Genomic DNA, 25,551 nt, shown 5'->3' on the forward strand with positions numbered 1-25,551 from the left:
TTGACGCTGGATTACTGCAATTATTGACTTTGTGTATTAAATCATATGCCTGATTGGTCATCTCATCTGGGCTAAGTGTGTTGGGCATCCCGCTGAGCTGGGAAAATCAAATTGCATTTCATTACCGTGTCACAATCAATTAATGTATCTGCGGCAACTGATCTGTGTTTCTATGGGCTCCTCAATAACCCCACACTTCAGCCACTACTCCTTTACATTTGTGAGCAACTACCTGCACAAGTACCAGCTGCTTACCTGGCAGGTAGATTAGACTGCAGGGACTTGCGATCTGATTCAAAGACGTACGTCTATATTGTGGAAAATAGGAAATCCTAAGCTATATGTATTCTGATTTTAATTTGCCACACTGTCGGGTGTTCCCAATATTCAACTCATGAACCATTGAAATCCTCTAAGAATATTACCATTTGAACTCCTATGTAATTCCAAAATCCGGTTCCTGATATACACCTCACGTCAAACTGTATGGCAGTAGCGAATAACGAGATGGATTTTGTTTGCATTTCTTTCTATGCAAAGCCTGTGGTTACCCCATGCAAAAGTAAATGCAAAAGTTGAATATCTACCACACTCAGTACACAATCTCTAAATACAGGTCAGTACTCGTGTGGAAACATTCTGAAGTTTATGGGATCAACTTCAGTTGCTGGTACTTTTGGTGTCGGGCCAGCTCAGCCGGTAGCGTTCTCTTTTTTGGAAAACGATACCGAAAATATATGTGCCTTGTACGTGGTTTAGACTTTATGGTTACAAAATCCAAGCTACAGGGCTTAACGTATCTGGTCAGTCATTTTACTGATAGGAATCAGTGGCAGTAGTGGTGAGGATTCTATTTGCTAGTCATGGAAGTAAACACAAGTTCGGGTGTAAATGTTACTGAAACAGGTCATTCATTTTGCTGTGATTTCCTCCTGCGATTCCTTTGGTACGTCACTTGAATTGGGTTCAAAGTTAGCAAACGTGGAAATGGACATCACACCTAGTTTTATTTTCAGATTTCTGAACAGTCAGCCGAATTAGCTTTTCTGGGTTTTTTTTAAAAATCTTTGCTGTCTATTCTTGCAACTGTAGGCAATTCAACCAACTACTGAAGGTAGCTGGATTGCAACTCATTCCTGTGTTGTGTAGAAGGTGCAAACTTTAGTAAAAGCGTTCGTTTGACTAAGGCAATGGTCTCAAACTTATTAGTTTGTTGCCCACTTAAAAATTCTTTTGACTTGTGCTCTCCTGGCTTTGCAAATGTGGGTCAGTAAGCCTCCGAGGGAATGCAGTGAACTTCATTATCAATAAAACAAATCGAAGGCCAAATGCACACACAAAGGAGCAGTACAATCCTTTATCGCATGCAAATGAAAAGCAAAACGATGAATGCTGGATATCTGGACTAAGAAGAGAACACGCTGGAATTGCACATCAGTGTTGTTCAGCCGGCTGTGACATGCTTAGCTTATCCAAGCCTGACTGACAATTCCGCGTGCGCAAACCACCAATACAAAGAAATTGGAAGACGTACCCTCTCCCGGCAGAATGCCAACCTCATCCTGGGAAGTATTAGACGTATGTTGGCACGAATAGAGGCTAAACAGAGCTAAAGCCACAGAGCTAAAACCACGGAGCTAAAGCCACAGAGCTAAAACCACGGAACTAAAGCCACAGAGCTAAAACCGCTTTATTTTTTGTTTTGAAAATATCTATCTATCTATCTATCTATCTATCTATCTATCTATCTATCTATCTATCTATCTATCTATCTATCTATCTATCTATCTATCTATCTCTCTCTCTCTCTCTCTCTCTCTCTCTCTCTCTCTCTCTCTCTCTATCTATCTATCTATCGATCTATCGATCTATAAATGTAATACTTGGATAACAACAGAAGTCCAAACAAACACAAAGTACGACATCTTCCGTTACAATTTTTCCCCTTTCTCCCGATAGAAAAAAACCCATTCTGTTTGCTTACGGTACATTCCTTCACCGCACACAGGTTGTGCGCACGTTTTTTTTTTTTGGACGCTCCCTTTAAAGCAGCCGGGAGAGTCACCCCCCTCCGTGTCCGCCACATCCCGAGGGCAACGTGCCGACTGGCCCAGACCTCGACCGGGCACGAAAGCCCTGAGAGGGACTGGAAGCTCCTTTCGTCGCCAGCCAGGCCGTGTCCTGATGGCTGTTGGTCAGGGTTGGTTGACGTAGCTGGCTGTCGCTGCAGGGTACCCCCTGACACCGGATAGGTGGTGCTGCACGCTCCAACTGTGTGGAACGTTTCGGGGCAGTTCTGCCAGACCCACCCTTCTTAGCACCGGGTACAGGTAGAAACCCAGCTCGTACCGGGGCTCCAGGCACAGCCTCAGGCGGCTACACACAAAGGTGGGCATGAGGATCAGGGCTATGTTAGGGACCCCTTTTCACCCCCCCCCCCCCCACCACCCCCCACCTTTCCGGGGTTTTGTGCATCGTGTCCCTGTGCGGACACGATCCATCTTGGACCCCCAGATCAGGTGGAAGACCTCTCCGGTGACTGCAGTGGCTTTGTTCCTGGGCAAAGGCCAGACCCGGGCCACGTACAGTAACACCGAGACGGCCTCACACTTTATCACCTGGTGCCACATCACCAGTTTCTTCCTCACTTTGCCTGGATGCCCCTCCCAGCATTTTTGGCACCCCCCCCCTCCCCACCCCACCCCGGCAGCCCCGAACCAGATGCCGAGGACTTTGATGTAGTTCTGGCTTCACCGCAAATGGTACGTGACTGTGTCCTCTCCGGTCTCCAAAATACACCCCTGAGACTTGCTCAAACCGGTCAAAAATGCCCAGCAGGCTCGAGAGCGATTTCTGGTCTGTGCAAAAGATGGTGACATCTTTCATATACAGGGAAGGCCTTGGCTTGTGTGCCGTGGCTGCCCGAGATGGCGACATCTCTGATGTTCTCTGAGGGCCTTGTGCAAAGGGTTCAATGGAGCAGACAAACAGGGTGAGAGACTAAGACAGTCCTTACATCCTTACTCTCGACCTGATGGGGAATGGCTCAGTCTCGTACCCGTTGACTGTAACTGCGCTACAGATGTCTGTGTAGAGCAGTCGGATCCACTTGGGTGTTCCCTCCCCCGAAGCCCATTTTGGAGAGTGCGTCATCCAGGTAGCTGTGAGTTACCCTGTCAAAGGCTTTCTCTTGATCAAGGCTTATCTGGCAGGCCTTCAACCCCCTGTCCTGTACGGAGGAGATGGTATCCATGAGCAGCGCAAGGCTATCCGAGATCCTTCCCCGGAACTGTGCGGGTCTGGTCTGGGAGCATTACCCGCCCAGAGATCACCTTTGCCAGGATCTTATAGTCCACATTCAGGAGCGAGATCAGTCGCCAATTCTTTATCTCCTCCTTCTCCCCCTCTTGTTTGAACAGTGGGGAGAAGCTGCCTTTCCTCATAGACTCTGCCATGGTCCCTGTTGTTGTTGTCGGCCTTCAGCAGGTCTGGGCCCATCACGTCCCACGGAGCCGAGCAGAGCTCCACCAGGAGGCCATCACCTCCGGGGTCTTACCGGTCTGGAGGGCTTTGACAGCCCTGGTCGGCTCGTCAAGGAAGAGAGAGGGCTGTCGAAGTGCTCCCGGCTCTCCTCATCCAGCACCTGGATCCCGGGAAGCCGTGCTATCCTTGGGTTTTTCACAGTACAGGATAAAACAACAACAACAACAGGATTACATGTGTAAAGCGCCTTTCATGTCGGGAGGAGGTCCCAAGGCACTGGACAGTGTACAGCATTTCAGACCCGAGCTGGGGTCAGGGGGGAGAAGGGAGGGGAAGGTGGGTGGCCGATGGCATGGTCGAAGAGTAGGGTCTTGACGCGGGACTTGAAGGAAGCTAAGGAGGGGGTGAGGCGGAGTGACTGGGGGATGGAATTCCAGAGGTTGTGGGCAGAGTGGCTGAAGCCTCTCCCAGCAATGGTGGGGCGGGTGGGTCGGGGGACGTGGAGCAGGCCAGAGCCGGCTGAGCGGAGGGAGCGGGCGGGTTGGTAGGCTCTGGTGTTCCTCTGCACACCGGCCTGCTCTGCGTGCACCAAACACGTTTCGTCCCTCAGCCCAGCGATAACACAGCCGGGTCTGTTTGCTTTCTGAAAGAAGAAACGTGAGCAGATCTCGGCCTGTTCTATCGTGCGCACCCTGGATCGGAAGATGACCCTGGAGGCCTCGGCGGCAAAGTGCGCAGTTCGCTGACCCTTCGTCTCCTCGAGTTCCTTTCTGACATCGTTTCCATCAGCCTGCCGTCGCTGGAGGTTCTGCAGTTTGGTCTGTAGCCGGAACGTGACCTTCTTTCTGTTCTTGGCTACACTCACCCTCTTGCAGATGAAGAGCTAAAACCACTGTGCTGAGAGCACTACCTGGCAAGTTCCCACTGTTTGTCCAGCTGGGGCCATTGCAGCCGTGTCATGCTGAGTTAACAGGAACCAAGAGGGGAAGAATCTCTCTCCCTAAGTAACTGGTCTGCCCCGCAAACTCCCGCTAATGTGCCAAGCTGGGTGGTCTGTGCAAATTGTTGGCCAGGACACCAGGAGAAACTCCCTTCTCTTTTCGAATAGTACCATTGTGGAGTCCTGTAGCTCAGTGGTTAGAGCACTCGCTTTGCAAGCGAGAGACCTGAGTTCAATTCCAGGCAGACGGCGAAACCTTGGGCAAGTTTCCTTACTCCACACAGAGCCTAATAATAATCCCTCCAAAAAACCTAAAACAATAATAAATTGGTCATTTTCAATCTACGACTGTTTGTGGGACATTGCTGTGCGCAATTGGCTGCCGCGTTCGCCCACAAATATACAGTCAATTCACTTTACAGTATATTCTGTGAAGCGCTTTGGGACGTCCTCCCGACGTGAAAAGCGCTATATCAAATGCAAGGATTATTATTATTATTATTATTATTATTATTGGATCTTTGACTTCAACCTGAACTGGCAGATGGGACCTTGATTTAATATCTCATCCAAAACACAGCATCCGCCCAACAGCACTGCATTGGAATGTCAGCCTTGACTACGTGAGTGGGGGTTAAGCACACAACCTTCTGACTTAAGAGGTGGGCAATTTTCCAGTTTTTACAGTGCTCTGTATTAGAAACAAGTCCTGAAAAAAAACAATAAGTACCAGATGTCAAGTGACTCACTATGAACCTCCAGCACAATCTATTTTCTTAACCGCCTTTTTCAGCATTTCACAATCTGTTGACAACCCATTAGTTGTCCCTGTGCCGGCTGATCACGGCTCCAAATATCTAAATTCTCTAGATCTGTCATTTCGCCCACTAAACGCACTGATTTCCTGCAACCTTGAATTGGAAACCGAAGCAATAGATTCCGTAAGAATGAGTTTCAAATGCAAACGTGTCTCCTGAAGAGCAAAAATAATTCCTGGGGTTTTGGTCATTCGCATTTCGAAAAGTGTTTTGAATGTTTATCATTGATCTACGTCTGCTCGGCGGGTTTTCTGTCTGGACTGCCCAGAACAATCTACCTGCGTTACCCTTTCTATGTGGCTTCACTCCAATGATTTTCACGGATGAAAGCAACGGTAACAGATCCTAAAAGCACTAGGACCTAGGAGCAGTCTGTTGCGCTCAGCAGAGTTTTGTGGGGAGCATTACATTCCTAGTCATGCTAAGTTCCTGACAATACTGCTCGTTTGGTCTCCGTGGACAAATCTTTAACCTTTTTTTTTTTTGCAAAGCAGAGAACTTACAGGATCAAGCTCCGAGAGAATTCAAAAGGTTTGAATTGTTTTTTTTTCTTTAAATGAAAAGTTGCAGTGTTTTAGGTGTCGGGAACCAAGAAAATGATGTAAATCAACGATAAAGAATGAAATGACACAGATATAGAGAGACACACACTCACAGACAGAGAGAGATACACACACACACACGCACGCACACCCACAGAACAAAAGTAAAACAGATTAGATATATTTCAAATATGTACTTATTGTATTATTACAATGCCTTCAGCTCCCCTCTCGACTCTCTTCCTCCTCCTCGCTCCCTCCCTTCCCTCCCCTCACCCTGACCATTTCCCCCCTCCTCTCTCCCTCCCTTCCCTCCCCTCACCCTGACCATTTCCCCCCTGCTCGGGTCATGACCCAACTGTGCAGCGCCTTGGGACGTCCTCCTGACGTGAAAGGCGCTCTATAAATGGAATCTTGTTGTTGTTGTTGTTGTTATTATTATTTGTGGAGTCCTGTAGCTCAGTGGTTAGAGCACTCGCTTTGCGAGCGAGAGACCTGAGTTCAATTCCAGGCAGAGGGCGAAACCTTGGGCAAGTTTCCTTACTCCACACAGAGCCTAATAATAATCCTCCAAAACCAAAAACAATAATAAATTGGTCATTTTCAATCTACGACTGTTTGTGGGACATTGCTGTGGGCAATTGGCTGCCGCGTTCGCCCACAAATATACAGTCAATTCACTTTACAGTGTGTTCTGTGAAGCGCTTTGGGACGTCCTCCCGACGTGAAAAGCGCTATATCAAATGCAAGGATTATTATTATTATTATAACTGTAATAAAAAGCTAAAAAAATGTATTAGATATGGAAAAATAGCAGGCGGGAATCAGGATTACAATAGATCCTCAGAGTACATCAGAGATGAGTGGCATAATTGGCCCCGTTCTGTGCTGTAAACGTTCCATAATTTTATAACTGGGTTTGTGTTTTATCCTCATATGGAACTTCTTCCAGATGTTTGATTGATTAACTACGTGTTATCCTTCGCTTCTGGTTAGATTATCCAGAGCGCAGCAGTGGTTCAAGACCTCCTGAATTTCAACATCACACCGAAGATTAAAAACTAAAAGGTAGAAACCCAATTTGTTATTTTTATCTTCGCTGAAAGATAACGTGAACTTATCTGCAATATTTCTTGTCAATTTTAAGTAAGAAAAGTAAGAAATGTGTGGCTATTGAACTTCTATAATAATAATAATCCTTGCATTTGATATAGCACTTTTCATGTCTTCGAGACATCTCAAAGCGCTTCACAGAATAGACTGTAAAGTGAATCGACTGTATACTTTGCGGGCGAATCGTGGCAGCCAATTGCGCAGAGCAGCGTCCCCACAAACAGTCGTGGGTTGAAGTGACCAATTTTTCATTGTTGTTTTTTTTGAAGGATTATTATCAGGCGTTATAACATGCTTTCGAACGTGCTATGAAATGATTGAACGGCTTTTCTCCCTGTGTCCTTGCCACCTGGAACCTTCGTTTTGTTTTCGGTCAAACTTCTGCAACCCGAATGATTGAACTGACGGTGAAGGATGTGTTGTGCTGTGTCTCACACCTTGCTTTCTGTGTCGGGCAGGTTCAAGTATGCCACACTACAGGTTAACCTATTTCCAGTTGCGAGGAAGGGCCGAAACCGCTCGCTATATTTTTGCTTATCATGGGATAAAGTATGAAGACAATAGGATAGAATGGTCGGATTGGCCCAACATAAAGCCAAGTAAGTAGCGCAGAGTGAAAAGGGCAACCACAACAACTTGCGTTTATGTACCCGCCCCTCAAGGAGGGTAGCGTCCCAGAGCACTCAACGCCGAGCCGGGGGGGGGGGTGGGGAGATGACCGTAAGCACAGGCGAACAGGAAGGTCTTCAGGCGCGAAGGACAGATAATTAAGGCGCATGAAACCTGACATCACCCAAGGTTGAAAGAATAGCAGAGTTACGAGAGAAATCAAAGTGGCTGCATAAACAACCCCACCCCCCACCCCCCACCACCAACAACAACCCCCCACGATTAGCTTAACGCCCCACACATAGCTTTCAAAGCCTGGGGAGACAAGTACCTTTAGGTCCTGGGAAACAATGAGTTAAAGTGGCAGCATGATATCTGCCAAAGTCGGAAGTGTAGCATAAACTCAGTGGTGAGCTCCGCTTGAATTGAATCAGTCAACAGATCTCGTTCTGCAGCAGCCAATTCCAAACAATTTTTAAGTACAAAAACAATTCTGTTCAAAAGTTCTTGGTTGGTCACAGGACCACCTTAGGCTGGTTAATACTGGCCGGTATTCCAGTCACACTGACAGCTCTTCAGCCGCATTGAAAAAAATAACCGGCTTTGTCTCCGGTTGGCAGGGTATGGACTGGCCGAGCTCTGGGCTGGTAGCTTGCAGTAACTTGCAATTGGAAAGGATTTGAAGAGAGAGAGAAAACATTCAGTCTGACATGTGTGACAAATCCACATCATTGTTAAACAATTCTCTCTCTATTCAGATATGGAGAATTGATGATCTCCATTGGGTGAGATCTTACCTCATGTAACAATGGCTTATGAAGAGATTGAATTGAACTGACAGACTAATTTGGCCTTTTTGATTTGTGTTCCAGCTTTGACTTTCAGGCAAGTTCCGATCCTGGAGGTGGATGGAGTAGTTATCAACCAGAGCGCAGCTATTGCGAGATACCTAGCGAGAGAAACAGGTAAAATACATCAAACAATTTGTTATTTGTTGGGTCCTCAACTTGCCCAAAAGCCAAAATTGTATCATGGTCTCAGCCTTAAACCGATGTCTCAAAATTTAAGACTGTGCAAGATTTTGCATAATACTTAATTAAGGCAACGCTGGAAGAAGGATAGGCACAGGCACAATACGCTGAATGACCCCCATTGGTGCGGAAACGTTCTACGGTTCCAATATTAACTACTTTGGCAAGGAGTTACTGGAAGGACTCGTGGAACTACGACAATACAATGCAAAGTGGGAGGTAGAACACGATGCATGAAAGAACAGTGGTTGGTATGTAGAACAGAGTATGTTCCAAATGGGGCAACACTAGGAGGAGAAGATAAGCAGAGAGATCTGGGGGATGGAATGCAAGTTCATAGATCATTAAACAACAACAACAAGATTACACTTGTATAGCGCCATTCATGTCGCGAGGACGTCCCAAGGCGCTGGACAGTGTGCAGCATTTCAGACCTGAGCTGGGGGTCAGGGGTGGAGAAGGGAGGGGAGGGGAAGTGGGGTGGCATTCAAATCTAGTTTACAGATGAAGTGAAATCAGTAAGTCAATTGGGAAGCGAGCATTCATTGTAAGAGGACTGGAATTTAGAGTGGGCTTGTCAGTACTTCATTTGGAGTAACGTGTTGAGTTTTAGACTCCTAATCTTAGGAAGGATACACTGGGCTTGGAAGGTATCCAAAGATGGTTCACTGAACCCTTATCATATTATTACGAAGGCTCAAAGCACTCACAAGTTTTTGTTGAAAAGTTGGGTAGACTGTAAGTTGTGGAGGTGGAATTATGGTGAAAGGCTTGTGCACTGTCCTTAAACAATCTTCCAAGATCTAATAAATTGGTGGAACAGGCTTGATGGGCAGAATTACATCCTCCTGGTCCCAATTCTCGGTGTTCCAAGATGCTGATAAATGTTTTTGGTAAGCGTTTGGCCAGCTTGATGTGAAATTACAAGAGACCGATGCCAATCGATAAAAAAATAAATCTTTTCCTTGTAAAACTTAATATTTGCACTTACTAACATTTGTAGTCTTTGTAATAGTAATTACACTAACATTGCACTAACAAATTGCAAATTGCACTACTACTACACTCACATTGTTTTTACCAAAGTTAGTGTTAATCAAATTCGTGCAATCATTTGTAGATGCTGTCCATGCATTACCAAAATATTTTACCCACACATATATACAGTATATAAAACTGTATATCTATTTTGCAGTAAGATTGATATACTGTTTCTTCACTGATAGGCTTAGCGGGGAATACCAATTTGGAGCAAGCTCAAGTGGATGCCATTGCGGACACAATTAATGATTTCATGAATCTTTTCCCCTGGACAGAGAAGGACCAAACTTTGAAAGTAGGTTTGACGTTTAAATTCGTCATCTCGCACGACTGCTGTTGAGACAAAAGTGGCCAAAGTAACATTCACAATTATTTACCTGTTAGAGGAGCAAAATGCTATCAAACAAAATCTCAGAGTAATAGATAAAGGTGCTTTAGTTCATTATGCCTTTAACCTTCCGTTGTGTCCTTACCCGACCATTAGGCCCATCCTAACGTTATCTCATTATAAATACGCTTCACTAAGATGCTTTGTAAACTGAACGAATCATCACATTTTAAAGTAAATTTCCTCATGGAACGGGTTAAACGGACCCGTTGTATTCTACACTTGTACCCTTGTATTCTATTTACACCGTAGTTTTTATTTACCTTTATTGCTGCAAAAAGTTTGGGTTTAAATGTTTGCAGAGCTTAGTGAAAGGGTGTAGGAAGCTTTTGATATCACAAGTGGTGAAGGTGGAATAGCCAGCTGATACACGCTGTCAAGGCACGCATGTAAAAATTGGCCACTGGTTCCAGAGTCAGGAACAAATCGCCTATAAAAGCATTCCCATTAACAGTTTATTGAGACGCAATCCACTCATGTTGCACACTGCTTGGTTGTCAGGAGTAAACAGTAAAGGAAATGCTATTTATATTGATCAATTCCGGAAAGGATGTGTTTTCAATAGGAACTCAACAATGATTTCCTCCCTTACAGCAAAAGATGATCGAAGACGTCTTCATCAACAACAGCAACTTGTACCTGGATGGGATAGAGAATTTATTGGGAGACAAAATGTGGTTCGTTGGCGATTCGGTAGGTTGAGATTCATTTGATTTTAATTATGGGAATATTTTTCTTTTAAACGCAGGTAAGATGACTGAAAAATGTTGGTACACTAATCTTCTCATGTTAAATTTTGGCTGAAAAAGCACTCCATTCCCCAGGAATTCTAGTTGGGAAAAGCACCTTGGGTTTTCTTCCAGCAAAAGGTCTGATCCAAACACTAAAAACCTCCAATTAACGAACAGTCAGTGGATTTGTTTTTAACATAAAATACTTAAACGTTTAAAATGACAAGCAAATAAATCACTCCATAATTTACCGGACCATTTGCCAACTTACACAATATGAACCATGAAAGCATTGCTACATTTGTCTGTCAGATGTCATGTCAGCATATCTTTTAAAATGCAGTGCTTTGTACATTTATTCTGGAGAGAAATTACTATTACTTGTTCAGCAAATCACTCACCTGTCTACCAGTACTATTGACAGGAGGAGCGCATCAATTTTTATGTTATATAACTCGTCTAATTCCACCGGTATAATCATACAGTAATACTGTCTACATTTTGCATTTGAGTTTAACTTTTAACTACTCGTTACCCAAATTTTAAATCATTATTCTTTCTCCAATCTGATCACCAATACAAGACAACTGTGTTATTATGTCTCTCCCCGAGGCTGTGATATAAATGAAGGGTGTAAAAATGGCTGACCTTTGGGTAGACATGTCACTGCTGACATCGCTTCCTTCATGAACTCATAGTCTTGACATCTCTGATCTCACCACCAACAACAACAAAATTACGTTTGTAAAGCGCCTTTTACGTCTGGAGGACGTCCCAAGAGTTACGGACCCGAGCTGGGGGTCGGGGTGTGGGAGGGTAGAGCGCAGGTGGGGGGAAGCAGGGAGGTCGAAAGCACGGTTGAAAAGGAGGGTCTTGAGGTGGGTCTTGAAGGTGACGAGGGAGGGGGTGAGACGGAGGGTCTGCGGGATGGAGTATCAAAGGGTGGATGCAGAATGTGGAAGGTCCGCCCACCGATAGTGGGGCGAGCGAGGGTGGGTACGTGAAGCAGGCCGGAGCCCACTGATCGGAGGGAGCGAACAGGGTGGTAGGGGGTTAGGAGGTCGGAGAGGTAGGGGGGAACAAGACCGCGGAGGGCTTTGAAGGTGAGGACCAGGATCTTGAACTGGATCCTCTGTGTGATGGATAACCATCACAGACAAGGTCATTTTAGACCACTTCCTCATCTCCCTCCTACCCGTCGACAAAGCTTCTGCCCTCAACGATCACCTCTTCTCAACTTTCAATTCTCATGTACCCCTGAAAACCAGGTCCGTCTCCAAACCTACCCGCTACCCCTGGTACAACAGTCACCTCTGCTCCCTCAAATCCCCAAAGCAACTGCTCGAGTGCAGACGGCACATGGTTCACCGTCAACTGTGGCTCAAGCATTTTCATTGCCAACCAACTTCGTTCACACCTCTCCCTCCACTCCCTACTCGAACCCCTCCAGTCTTTTTTTTTCCCAGCCCACAGCACAGAGACGGGGCTCGTTAAAGTAATAAATGATTTCCTTTCTCTCTGTGACCAGGGCTCCCTCTGCCCCTTCATCCTCCTGGACCTCTCCGCCATGTTCCACCATGCCATCCTCCTCCACTACCTCTCCTCCCTCATACACCTTAGTGGGACTGCACTCGCATGGTTCGAGTACTACTTTACAAACTGCCAACAACACATCTCGGCAAGTGTTTTTTTCCTCCCACCCCGCCCGGTCACCTGCAGGATACCCCAAGGCATCATCCTTGGCCCACTTCCTTTCCTCAGCTACATGCTCCCACTCAGCGATCTCATCTGCGGACGTGGGGTTAACTTCCATGTGTATGCGGATGATACTGAAATCTACTTCAACTCCTCCAGCTGCGACTCCCAGTCTGCTGATGTCCTGTCAGCTTGTTTGACGGACATCGAGGCCTGGATGAGCGCAAATTTCCTGTCGACAAGACGGAAACCATACTCTTTGGCTCCCATCAATGTCTTCTCTCCTGCAGGTCTGACCTCAACTTCCCCGGACTCTCCCTCAGACTCTCCAAATCCGTGCACAACTTAGGTGTCAGGTTCGATCCTCAGTTTCCCGTTTTACCCTACATCCGTTTTCTGACCAGAACCACCTTTTTCCAGCTCCGCCACATTGCCCGGTTCCGTCTGTCCCTCACAACAAATGAAGCCGAAACCCTTGTCCAAGCCTTCGTCACTTCGCGGCTGGACTATTCCAAAGCCCTCCTCGCTGGTCTCCCCAGCTCCACCATCGCAAGACACAAATAGCCCAAAACTCCACAGGCCGGATACTCACCCACAGCAAATTCTTGTTTCCCCCATCACACCGGTCCTTGCCGGGCTCCAATCCCTCCGCCTGGCCCCCTCCCTCCCTCCTCACCTTCAAATCCCGCCTTACGACCTTCCTTTTTGATCGTGCATACAGTCACATCACCCCCTCCCTCTCCCCTTGGCTCGTTGTCAGACTCTGCCACTGTCGAGCTCTCGGGACACTGCCTCGCGTTAAGGGCGCTGTGTAAATGCAAGTTGTTGTTTGTTTGTCGCTGTTGTTGCTGATGAAGTCCCATCAGCGGCGCCTCAGGCAACGACACGCAGGAAATGACATTAACGGCAACCAGACAACAGGGAAGTTGGAAGCCAGTCAGGCTAGGTGTACTGCTCTTCTGGTTGACACGGCTCCACAGTTGACCTGCTGCCTACTCGACTTGCTCTGAATAAATTTGTGTGCCACTGGGCTAGGGCCCCACCGTTGAACTGTCCCATATTTCCTTTCAGACAACAAATCCGATTCTTCGGTACCGTCAAACCTCAGTCGTGAAGGGTATATTTGATAATCTTCTACCGATCTTCCTTTACCATAACCATCAAATCCAGTCTACGTCTTTCCTTATTATATTATACATAATATATTCAGAGTCCTCAGCTTGGCACCCAATGCAAAGTTTAAAATCTCAACATTTTCTACTGAAAAGAAATGGTACCGAAATTACGAAGGAACATTTTGAAGCGGTTTATTTTATGGGAGTAATAAAAAGCCTCTTATTCGTGTAACGATGAACAGGAACTGTGCGGAAATGATGTTCTTTTGCCTGCAAAGTACAGTAATTCTAATAAAGTGTATTCCTTTTCAGCAGTACGATCCATATGCATCAAGATTATATCTAAGCGATTTTCAACATAGCCTTAAAGCATTTTTTTGTTAAATTTTCTCTAACAAAATAACAAATTTAAAAACGTGAAAAATACCTTACCTTTTTGATTTGTTTTCTTGCTTTACGGAGAAAAAGTAGTCGTTTCCAATTTATCTGAATACGGTGGCTTTATTCAGCCCTGTAATAAGATAATTGCAGCTCACTATAGCATTTAAGAAGGGATGGAACGGGGAGAGCTTAAACAGGTTTTTTTTTTTCTTTTATGGCTCAAAAGGTGGGCGTGAAAAATCATTCCACTCCCTCTCGATTTCCTTCTGAAATTACAAGCTGCTTTGAGCTTTGAAATATTCAAAATCAGGTTTTAACGGAGAGGAAGCAGCAAGTCTTAAGTCATTCTTCATTCCTAGAAGTACTATGGACTGGATGCAGCACCAATCGATCAATCCTTTGAGCACCAGTCACAGGCTTGTAAGGTGATGGCACAATGAGCGTCCAGTTACTGCTGGAAGTTGCTTCAAATGTTGAATCTTTACCTCCAATGTGGATGACGGCTTCAAACTAAAAAATAACTTTCAGCAATGATCCAGATTTCTGGCGTAAAGCACTTACTTCGCTGTAATTACTTTCAGCGTCGTGGCTTTTTGTAGGCATCTCAAACGCGTGCAAACACAAAGATAAGTGCCTGTCGTTATAATCCGCACAGACAGAATTGTGCGGATTATAACAACAGGCACTTAACATTATGAGAACTCAAATTGTACTTTATAATTAAATTAAAATATCCCTGAATGATTTTAGCATTCAGCGGTGGTCTGCAGATAACCAACAAGGGAAATTAAATGGGTCTTATGAAACCCAGCAATGCACATTATCAGTATATTATATGAAGGCATTGACTGTATCAATCACTTCAATTGCGTGACTCTTCCTTTGATTTAGCCTTAATCTGTGTGATGCATTGACCAGAATCTATTTCTACTGACTTTTTGCAAATGGAAGTGCATTAAGTTATTGCTTTTGAATTTATGGCACTATTTTTCAATTCATATCTCCTCTTATCTTTTCGCTCTTTTGATTCCACTGACAATAGCTCTCAATGTCGCATTGAGTCAGAAGAGCACTGGAGTTTGGCACTGTTAACAGCCTATATATAAAAAAACAGGAGGCACGATGTGATGTGTTGTTCAGTCATGGCATTGTTTCAAACCTATCACCCCCACATTGCTCAATCTACACTTTATAGATCCAAGGGCAATTTAACCAATAGTTTTCATTTGGGGCAGAAACAGAGGGCCAGATATTTCCCCACAAAGTGCGAGAAAATCCTAAAACAAAAAAAAACAAAAAATGACGTGCACAAAACGGCTACAGAAGCAAATATCTTCCATTGACGCCGATAGAGTGCTAATTTTCAACAGTGATTTATTACTGTAACGACTACTCAGAAGTGACAAATTCCATTTTTCCTTGTTTCTAGGTTACCTGGGCTGATTTTCACTGGGCTGTGTGTTCCATCACCCTCACCAATCTGAAGGCCGACGTCTTATGTAGCCATCCCAAACTGTTATCTCTGAAAGAGAGAGTGGAGGAACTTCCTTCAATAGCCTTTTGGATAAAACAAAGACCCAACACCGTATTCTAGCTGTGATCTGATTCAGTCTACAACTTTGTTTAAACNAAAAGCATCACATTACTTTTTACACCAGTCATTTAACAATAATTTGCTTTAAAAATCATTGTGGCTTATGAGGTTAAGAACTTTAAGCAGTAGCGTTTGATTAACTGGTTAACATAACATGTATATTATTTACATTGAGATCAGTTCTTTGCAATGTTTAACGTGTGATGGGAATGCAAGACATTGTTCCACCTGAGCTGGCTGTTCATTGCCTATCTTAGGGAGGAAATGAAGTCAGGAACACATCAGCTTTCTAGTTTCCTGATGGGAATACTTAGGCTGGAGTTGAGGAGGATTTTCATTCAGCTTGGACGCACTGTGTGTTAATGAATCAAAGTAGATTTTCTGAAGTCAACGTACAGCATTAAAGTAACAAGGGAACACTTTGTTTAATATCACCTGTTTTCGCATTTAATTGCCTGTACAACCGAGTAAAATATAAGAATGAGTTAAAGGAAATAAACTAACTAGGCAAGAAGACCTTGAACTGTCTATTTTGGAATAAGGAGAGGGAATAGATTCAGTAAGTTAAAAACAACACCAATCTATCTAGTTACCACGAGTCACCCTTCTCTCTTGGAAGAAAATACTGTACATGTGCCAAATTACTACATTATGTTATGTAAAATTATGAATAAATTACCAACAGCAATTATACTAAAAAGTTTAAATGCCAATTCAACTAGAATAAAGATCAAATGTGAACCTCTTTTGAATGCCAAGCTTGAATAAAACTTTCTAATGCTGTGTTATTCTACATGTAATGGTATTTCTAAATCAATTTAAAACTTAAGATGTCATTTCATTTAAAAAAAAACTGCTTTTTAAACGCTCAACCATTACGTCTGCAGCTCATCTCCATTTTTGTCCCAACGCTAATTAAAACCAAGTTTGATCTGCTCCGCATTCAGTTACTGTGACATTCTTCCTGTACGGGCAAACAACTTGTAATATTCAACTGCCTTCAAATATCATTTGAAATGTAACGTACTCTATTACCTTCTCTTTGATGATAAATAAATATCAACTTTTCTTGATGCATCATAGCTAGATCGTCTCCTTGTTCTTCAGGTGGTCCCTCACCTCCGTAAATTGCCTGCCTCAAGCCCCCTTACATATGCCGCCAAAATCCTCACCCACACTTTCATCACATTCCTGCTTGCTGGATTCCTCAGCTCTTCCCTACATAGGATGCAAATTACCCATTACTCTGTAACCTGTGTCCTCTCTCGCACCAGGCCCATCAACCCCGTCCTCACTCAGCTCCACTGGCTCCCCATCACCCAGTGGACTCGATTCAAAATCCTCGCTCTACCTCTGCGACCTCCTACAACCTTACTGACCCAGTCGCTCTTTTTTGCTCGGCTAACCCTGGCCGGCATCACGGCACCTGCCCCCTATCAAGCGTTCAACCGATCTGCCCCACACTCTCTGGCACTCTATCCTGAATTCCCATCTCCATCCCGACTTGGTCCCTCCCTCCCGCCCCTCATCATGGTCGGTCTCAAAACATTCCTCTTTGACAGCACTTTATCGGTCAGCTTTCGGCCTCCCCATCCCCTTTGGCTCACGTGTGTGGCCAGCCAGGCCTTACACGTTTTTTTTAAAAATAGAACGTCACCAAGCCATAAACAGTAGTCAAGTAATACGTTCCCTTCAGTGCAGATCAAATCCTGTTTACTGCTAAATTAACGGAAATCGTATCGCCTCACGAGTTAAACCAGTGTCAGGTTTAGAGTGCGTATTCAGTGCGAATTTGAAAACAGTGCACATACTGGATCAAATACAATCTAAACAAAATCAGAACTCCCTCCAGTAGACTATCACCTGTGCTGCCCAACTCTTATTCCAACCAAATTATACTGGAAGTAACAAAGTCGAATATTAAAATCCTGATATCTGCCTCGACTCTACTTGCACTTGGAACAGTTGAAATGAAGTTGGCCATTCTCCCAACTGGCCCCGACACCCACATCCAGGGCGATCAATGATCTCTGCGGTTCCTGAACCCAACTGCTAGCCACTGCCGGAAGTGACAGAAAGCCTGAGGTTTGTAGGCTTGTAGAAGTGTCAAAAAATTAAATGTTCTGTAACTCAGCGGCAAACAATGCAATCAAGTCACTTTTACAGCAATGACTCCTGCAATACACCACAATGCCCGAGGAGAGAACCCAACAGTACAACATCACATTGACAGCACAAGTTCCTTGTTCAAGCTTGTGGTTTGAGGCGTGTGCAAAAGCTTTTGTTTATTTTATGAAAAACGTGACTGAAATGACAGTTTCGTTGAGATGTGCCTGAATATCAAACCTGACCCTAATTTCTCTTTAAGCGCAAAGCATCTTCTTTGAAGAATTTCAGGGGCAGCCTGCGTGAAGAGAAGAGGCAGGCGCCCAGGGAACACATTGGTGGCCTCCACAGTGGCACTATAAATAATAATAATCCTTGCATTTGATATAGCGCTTTTCACGTCGGGAGGACGTCCCAAAGCGCTTCACAGAACACACTGTAAAGTGAATTGACTGTATATTTGTGGGCGAAACGCAGCAGCCAATTGCGCACAGCAATGTCCCACAAACAGTCGTGGATTGAAAATGACCAATTTATTATTGTTTTTGGTTCTGGAGGGATTATTATTAGGCTCTGTGTGGAGTAAGGAAACTTGTCCAAGGTTTCGCCCTCTGCCTGGAATTGAACTCAGGTCTCTCGCTCGCAAAGCGAGTGCTCTAACCACTGAGCTACAGGACTCCACACTATAGTGTGTTCCGAGTTCTTGCTCTGGAATAGTGACTTTTTTCACCGTGGAAGTAGCGGCTCAACTGACTCCAAGAAAGGTACACTCGAGGGAAGCAGGGGAATTCCTGGTGCTCTAAATTATAGGTTACTTAACAGAGATGGTCTTGGCAGGCAAACTCATGATATAAAAAAGTGATAATACAACACTAAATGACATTTGTATAGGGCCTTTCACATCAGGAAGACGTTCTAAACTGCTGGACAGTCAGGCCAAGGACAGAGCCCTGAGGAACGCTATGCGAGATGGTGCTAGAGAAGCTGTTTGTGGAGATGAAGTGGAGACGGTGTGAGAGGTAGCATCTGAACCACTCAAGGACAAAACCATGAAGGTTGAGGTGAGAGGAAAGGTGGTGGAGGAGGATAGAGCATTCAACGATAAGGCAGCAGATAGGTCAAGGAGGACGAGGAGGCTGAGGGAGCCTTGGTCAAGCCTTCCATAATGCATTAACCCACCGGAAACTGGAGCATAGACCACCCAAGTTCCTGTGAGAGTTTCTTAAAGAGACGGCATCCTTGAAGAGTTTGTTTTCTTGTTAGAGGTAGGACATAATGATGATTGACTAATATGTATAGTGATCAAATACTCACATTTAAACAATGTTGAAACACGTTTTGGAACATGGTAGATCAGTGTGCTAGAAACCACAATAAAAACTGCAGAATTTTTATTTGCACTTAATTCCTCCTTTCCATACAAATACAATATATTGACAGTTAAGTCAAAAACAGTACATTGAGTAAAACAAAGAACAATTGTGACACCAGTTTGCCCCCCAATATGCGTTACACATTGTTCTATACACAAAAAGCCGAAATCAAAGAGCATGAATTATCTTGAGGTCAGCTGGTGTTCATTCACTTTTTATTATGTCTAAGGTAGAAAGTCACAAAATGTGGAATCTCCATCTCAACTTGTTCATATTATAGCTTACAGTGGGTTAGTTCACAGCACTTTCAGCAGGTTTAGAATTCCATAAAGAATTGGGAAAATGCCTTAGGACAAATTCCGACTTGGTGAGTAGCCTAATGAGAATATAATGAGCACAGGAAATTCCACAAGTCGTAAACAAGACTCTTCTTTTAAAAGCATGGTTTGATAGAAAATAACATATTAGAGTTAGATTGTGAAAATGACAAAATTAAAATAAGTTGGAATGCTTTAGTACCCGCTGTTTTCCACTAGAGGGAACTGCAGCATTAATATAATCGGCCTGCAGATGGTACCTGGAACTTCAGATTCCTAAACAAACCTCTAAATTTGCCCGAGGAATTGAATGTTTGCACACTATCAGTGTTATAGACCAATTTGCTGCTGCAGAAAAAATTCCAAATCCCATCTTCACATATGAAAGCTGACAAACGGGATGGCATTACAACAATTATTCATGGTTCTCATCCACTCAATAAGCTTCATCACTTTCAAAGATAGGTCAGAGGTTCCTCTTCTCTGTTGTGTCCCACAGAATCCAATATAGATTTTCCCCAATGGTGCTCAGGAAAAGACACATCTTTATAATCCTAATGAAGCCTTCAACAAAGTGGCCATGTTCAGTGGAATACTGCCCTCCTCTCCTTGAAAACAGAAAGAATATACAACAAACTTAACAGCTTACGTCATTTTTTAATAGTTTAAAATGTCACAATATTAACAACTGCAGCCATGTTAACTTTGGCTTTCTTGTTACAGATGAGCAGAATCCATATTACAGTTCAAAATCTTGCCAGATATTGAGACCTTATTTGGATCTTAGTATGCCACACCTACGTGAAGTGAAAGCTTTTTATTTGTGCTTCAGTGTTCACTAGGTGGACATTTATTGGTTAAATATAAATTATTAAACGAAAGCTACATGCATATGTAGCAAGCACAGTACTACTAGGAGAGCCCTGCATTGTCAGAGGTGCCATCCTTTGGATGAAACCTTAAGCCTCTGCCTGTTCATGTAAATGTTAAAGATCCCATGGCACTAGTCGAGAGAGTTTCTCCCGGTATCCTGGCCAAAAAAAAAATCAGTCATTCACTTCTCAGCTGTTTGTGGTACACTACTGTTTACAAATTGGTTGCTGTGTTTGCTTACAAAATAGTCACTACATTTCCCTGTAAACCCTGTTCACCTATTTGAGACATCCTCCTGATATGAAGGCACTGTATCAATTTAATTACTTGCTCAGTGCCAGAAACACAGAACAAAGATGCAACTTCCTCCAACTTCATATCCATTTCAGAAAGAAAGCCCATGTTTTTCACTCACCCGTTTCTGATGAAGTCATATCGTGTTCTAACTTCAATTTCTGCTGACCATTTTTAAGCATGGATTCCTCAATAGTTCCTTTGCTGACCAGTTTTATAATGTGCACAGTCCTGTAAAAAAAAATGTGTGGGGCGGGGGGAGAGCAAAGGAGAATCAAAAATACAATTAGCTTCCCTTAATTTTAAGTTTGAATTTCTTTTAAAAGAAAAAATGCTTCACGTAGGTAAGAAAATCCACAAAAAGCAACACTTGCTAAAGGAGTTAGACAGATCATGAAACCTTTAAAAAACAGCCAAGGTATTTTGACAGAGTGTAAAACAGAGCTAATGGCATAAGGATACATGCAGGATAAAGAGGGATTAAGAGAGAAACTATTGTCCAATCAACAAGATATTTCATCTCCATCTGAACATTTTTTTCCTTGCATCAGTGCGGTTATTAATGGTACGCTGAAGCCAGTTCCTGACTGTTTGCAACATGCATAGAATTGCGTCTCAAAACTAGTCCACTTGGAAAAAGAGAATGATAAGATTGAATCAGTGCCTAACTACTCCGTATTTGGAAAGCCGCAATGCACCTTATCTATTTCAACCCAAGCTTCTCTGGCAAGGTGCAGGGTTTATGAACGTCACAAGCTTTCTTTGTGTGGAGTAAGTGTGGGAAGAAATTGTAGCAATTTATTTTCTTCCCATTTAGCTCTTGTTAACATTGTGCTCCATAATCCTAACAGGTGGGGGGGTGGCGGGTAGTCTGACAAGCATCAGGAAGCTTGCCAGTCAATGTTTTCAATGGGAAGCTATGTGGTTTTAGCTGATTAAATCCATCAGTACCCCAACACACACTTTGGAGTCCCAGGACGTGGCTCTTTCCAACCTGTGACTAATAGTCTCCTGAATTAGGTAAACAGGATGCTTCCCACTGGGATGTTCCATTCCAATACACAGGCAATTTCCATGTTTAGGTGGGAAGCACCTGCTGTATCTTTGATATATTGCGTGCTCATCCTGTGATTGTTTAGATCCAATCTGTTTCATCTGCATATCCTGCAGGAAATTTCCTATCACTAAGATATACTTTAATATTTAAATACAGGTAGAATAAATATAAATCTCTTGGCCGAGGTATGATTGTTGTCACAAGGGAAATCCTACCTCTCGGATTTGAAGTAAATCTGTTCAAGCAATTTATTTACAACTGAGGTGGCGTATGAGGAGGTGGCACTACACTCCAGCCCCAAAGGTTCTGACGAGAAGTTGGATTAGAACTGTTTGAAGTTAGAAATAAATATTTTGGTTTTGGTTTGGCTGTCATACCTTCTTCCGAGTCTGTAAAATAAAGATTGTTTTACACCCTTCATCTGCTGATTTCTGCATTGCTACAAAGACTGCAAAAGGTATTCAGTCTCCTGAGAGACTCAATTTAGACTGCATTGCTTCTTCACAGGATAAGAAGCATTGGGGTGAGCTCTTGTTAATTGCATCAGGCTATGTATATCACTGTGCAAGTCATTTTAGATACACCAAGAGACTTGAGATCCTAACAATAGAAACACAAAAGATTTTACAATCTCATGATCATCTTACTTTGTTTGTCCTACTCTGTGACATCGGTCTTCTGCTTGTTTGTCATTGTAGGGATTACAGTCGATATCATGCAGGATGACTACATTGGCCGAGGTTAAGTTTATACCCAGGCCTCCAGCTTTGGTTGACAACAGGAAAACAAAAATATCCATATCTGTATTAAAATTATCGATCACGTGGATTCTGAAAAAAAAAGAAAAGTTGCCTGTAACCCACACAAAGATTAATTTAAATTAAAAATGTGAATAGTTTTGCTCATCAAACTTATGCTTTAAGAAGCTACATTGCTGGAATTAAGTTCCAAAGGAAATACATAAACAAGATAATGTGATTTCAAAGAGTAATTTGCAAGTAGGATAACATCTCAAAGAATTTTATGAAAAAATAGGAAACTCAAGCAAGAGGTAATAATAATCCTTGCATCTGATATACCACCTTATCACGTCTTCGAGACTTCTTAAATCGCTTCACAGAATATACTGTAAAGTGAATTCACTGTATATTTTGTGGGCAAAATAATTCTAATCCTTGCATTTGATTTAGCACCTTTTACACTGAGAGAACATCTCAAAATCCTTCCCACGATTTATTGTAAAGTGTAGTAACCGTGTATTTTGTAAGTGAACATCTACAAGAAGTGGACTGAAGAGTTAGGTTTTCACATAAGTTTTGAAAACAGAGAGCAAGAGTGAGTCGGATTTGGGGAACAATTTCCACAGAGCTGAGGCACAATAGCTGAAACAGTGGGGCAGAAGGGACATGCAGCAGGTCCAACTTTGCAGAGAGGAAAGAGTTGTATCTCCCATACGACAAGCTCACTTGAATTTCTAGTAACTCAAGTGTACAAAATTTTTAGAAAAACAATGTTTCAATGACCTTCTCAGTCAACAATAAAGAGGCAGTCATTGACGGATTCTGAAGGAAAAGAATGAGAATCACAAAAAGCCCTGCAAAACTACCAGCGGGTCTGTTTCTGAACACCCATGGAAATGCATGGCTAACTACCGGTCCCCTTAAGTCAAAGTGTTTTTAAACTTAAGACATTTGTATATTGTACAGATGTTTGCAGTTATGACTGCGAATTCAACAGAAATATCAGTTGTTGTTCTTTGGGATCCCTGGAAAAATATCTATACATATCATACAAACAATGGAAGGGTAAACTGTTCAAAAGATTACCTCTCAGAGATTTGAGTTTTGCCATCCATTCGAAGATATCTGTATTTATGATGTTTCAGAAAAACTTCAAGGATGTCCAACATCATAGTGAATTGGCTAAAGAGGACCACTCTGCTACCCTAATAACAAACAAATTAAAGGGTTTATGATATATACAGAGTAGGTAATTGGATCAAGATATATTAACAAAGTTTAACATCAGTTGAAGATCAGATTCCTAAGGTGGCCTTTCAGTCTTAAAAAAAAACTCCCAAAGGAATTCCAGAGAGCTGGGACAGAATAGCTGTAAAACAGTTTAATGGTGCAATGGAAAGATGGTATGGGCATTCTGAAAGGAAGGAGCTCCAATGGATCAAAAACTTTTTTTTAGCCAAAACTATCTTGCGACGTGACAGAAGGTAATGGTAACCATATGCGTCCAACCGACCAGTACTTACTTTGGTTCACAAGCGGGAGAACATGTTTATGCCTCCAAGCCCCAGTGATGAGAATGACAGGTTGGTCAACCAACAATGGCTTGGATTACGGCAGGGCTGCCTGGCTTTGCCAGAATGCAATGGATTCTACTTACCTGTGTTTTAAGATCTTCAAGCATCTGCTCTAATATTTGAAACTTTCCCGAATCTAACAGCAAGTTTTTATCTAACTGAAAGTTACGGATGCTGCCAAACTCCTGGCAGAGAAGATGTAATTCAAAATCTGTCATCACCTCCATGTCTTCAAAAATGAGGTCAGGATTGGCATCCCTGTGGGTAGGCTCCTTTAAACAGATTAAAACAAGTAGAAATCTGAAATTAATTTCCCAAATGGCACTAGCAAACTTTCTCCAAACAATGCTATTTAAATCAGGACATTCCCAAAGATATGACAAAACTGTCACTTTTCCATATTCCATACACAGTGTTATTGAAACTAAAATCAGTCATTGTACTTTACTTTTACAACAGAGCCTTGCTTAGTCACAGTGGTACGTAACGCTGTGTCACGCAGGAGGAAGGAGCTCAGTTTCCCAACAGGGAGATATGTTGCTTGTTCTGGTCATGTTGGGTATTTTCTGCTCCTGGTCCAGTTTGTCCCTCCAGCTTCTGCCAACGTGCCAGGTTGGCTGGTCTGTCATTAGCAATGCCCTTGAGTTCTGTGTAATTATCTGGCTCAGGAACTGGACTACCAAAACCGTCAGAGGATTGACTCGATTTTGACATTCCTTTACCAAGCATGTTATCTTGGAGCCAACTCAGCTCCAGGAGATCTCACTTGCCTCTTCCTTCCCTCTCCCTCCAGGAGCAGACCCATTACTTGGGGATAGGGATTCATCCCAATCAACTTCCGTTTGCACTGCTAACCAATGGGTTATTAGCATTTTAGTACTTTTCATATTTACTTGCAGTATTCCCTTTATTATTTTCAGTAGAAAGTTTATTCACTTAATAGGTAAATGCCTCGGGTCAGCTCCCAGGAAACCCTTATTACCTTACTTACTACCCTTACCTTCTTCATTAACTTGGACATTTTCCGGAGTTTGTCAGCTGTGTAGTACTGCCTGTGTAGCAGTGGGTGGTTTGCCATCTTTCTTAGTTGCATCATTACATTGCATAGATCGCTTTTTTCTAGGATATGAACACAGAATAAAATTGTAGGAGGAAAGAGAGTGTAACTTGATATATATGTTCAGTAAAATTGTGAAACCATGAAATCACTGAAATTAGGAGTCAGGGATTTTGTGAAAAAGTGATTCCCGCAGTTGACTGGGGCCGTCATCCTGAGGGGTCGCTATTCCAGGAACCAATTAGCCCTCTGCCCACAATGATTGTTAACAGAGACCTGCGTCAACTAGGGAAAGTCAGTGTCACTCGGTGAAGCTGTCATTTCAGTCTGTTTGTGGTGGATAAGGCTTTACATAGTGTAACTGCGGTCAGAGGAAATATCAGACCAACCATTGTAAATGATGAAAAGCAAAGCTAAAATGTATCTCCCGGTGTTGTGGAAGCTTCACTTGTGTTAACAAATAAACATCTGACTCATCACTGAATGAAATGTCACATGAAGTTTATGGTGAATAAAATATTAATTTTCACAACGTATTACTTATTTGTTAATAATGCTAACAAGTTACCAATATAATAATATGATCATTTTTTCACGGAATCCCTGACTCCCAATTTCAGTGATTTCATAGTTTCATAATTTTTACTGAAAATTTCAGGGATTTTGCAAACTTTACTGT

At 43.1% G+C, this 25,551-nt stretch overlaps 2 protein-coding genes across 4 annotated transcripts in view; one reads left to right on the forward strand and one right to left on the reverse strand.

Annotated features, from left to right (window-relative positions):
- LOC103184489 (hematopoietic prostaglandin D synthase) overlaps positions 1-16,559 on the forward strand; it is a 21,448-nt gene extending 4,889 nt beyond the window's left edge. The window contains exons 1-7 of one of the 2 annotated variants that reach the window (XM_007902504.2): positions 5,400-5,772; positions 6,780-6,851; positions 7,355-7,495; positions 8,378-8,470; positions 9,763-9,872; positions 10,560-10,658; positions 15,317-16,559. In XM_007902504.2, coding sequence (XP_007900695.2) covers positions 7,363-7,495; positions 8,378-8,470; positions 9,763-9,872; positions 10,560-10,658; positions 15,317-15,481 — 600 coding nt within the window. In that variant the 5' untranslated portion in view covers positions 5,400-5,772; positions 6,780-6,851; positions 7,355-7,362 and the 3' untranslated portion in view covers positions 15,482-16,559. Of the gene's footprint in view, positions 1-5,399; positions 5,773-6,779; positions 6,852-7,354; positions 7,496-8,377; positions 8,471-9,762; positions 9,873-10,559; positions 10,659-15,316 lie in introns of those variants that run through there. The other variant, XM_007902503.2, reaches the window with a different exon arrangement.
- Positions 16,560-18,963: 2,404 nt separating this feature from the next.
- Positions 18,964-25,551, reverse strand: part of LOC103184490 (SWI/SNF-related matrix-associated actin-dependent regulator of chromatin subfamily A containing DEAD/H box 1) — a 54,617-nt gene continuing 48,029 nt past the window's right edge. Inside the window, exons 18-23 of one of the 2 annotated variants that reach the window (XM_042336812.1) lie at positions 24,816-24,934; positions 23,899-24,087; positions 23,328-23,446; positions 22,149-22,331; positions 20,566-20,675; positions 18,964-19,913 (exon numbers count right to left, since the gene is read on the reverse strand). In XM_042336812.1, coding sequence (XP_042192746.1) covers positions 19,744-19,913; positions 20,566-20,675; positions 22,149-22,331; positions 23,328-23,446; positions 23,899-24,087; positions 24,816-24,934 — 890 coding nt within the window. In that variant the 3' untranslated portion in view covers positions 18,964-19,743. The remainder of the gene's footprint in view (positions 19,914-20,565; positions 20,676-22,148; positions 22,332-23,327; positions 23,447-23,898; positions 24,088-24,815; positions 24,935-25,551) is intronic. The other variant, XM_007902509.2, reaches the window with a different exon arrangement.

Source organism: Callorhinchus milii, unplaced genomic scaffold (assembly GCF_018977255.1).
Source record: "Callorhinchus milii isolate IMCB2004 unplaced genomic scaffold, IMCB_Cmil_1.0 Scaffold1, whole genome shotgun sequence".
Lineage (NCBI taxonomy): Eukaryota > Metazoa > Chordata > Chondrichthyes > Chimaeriformes > Callorhinchidae > Callorhinchus > Callorhinchus milii.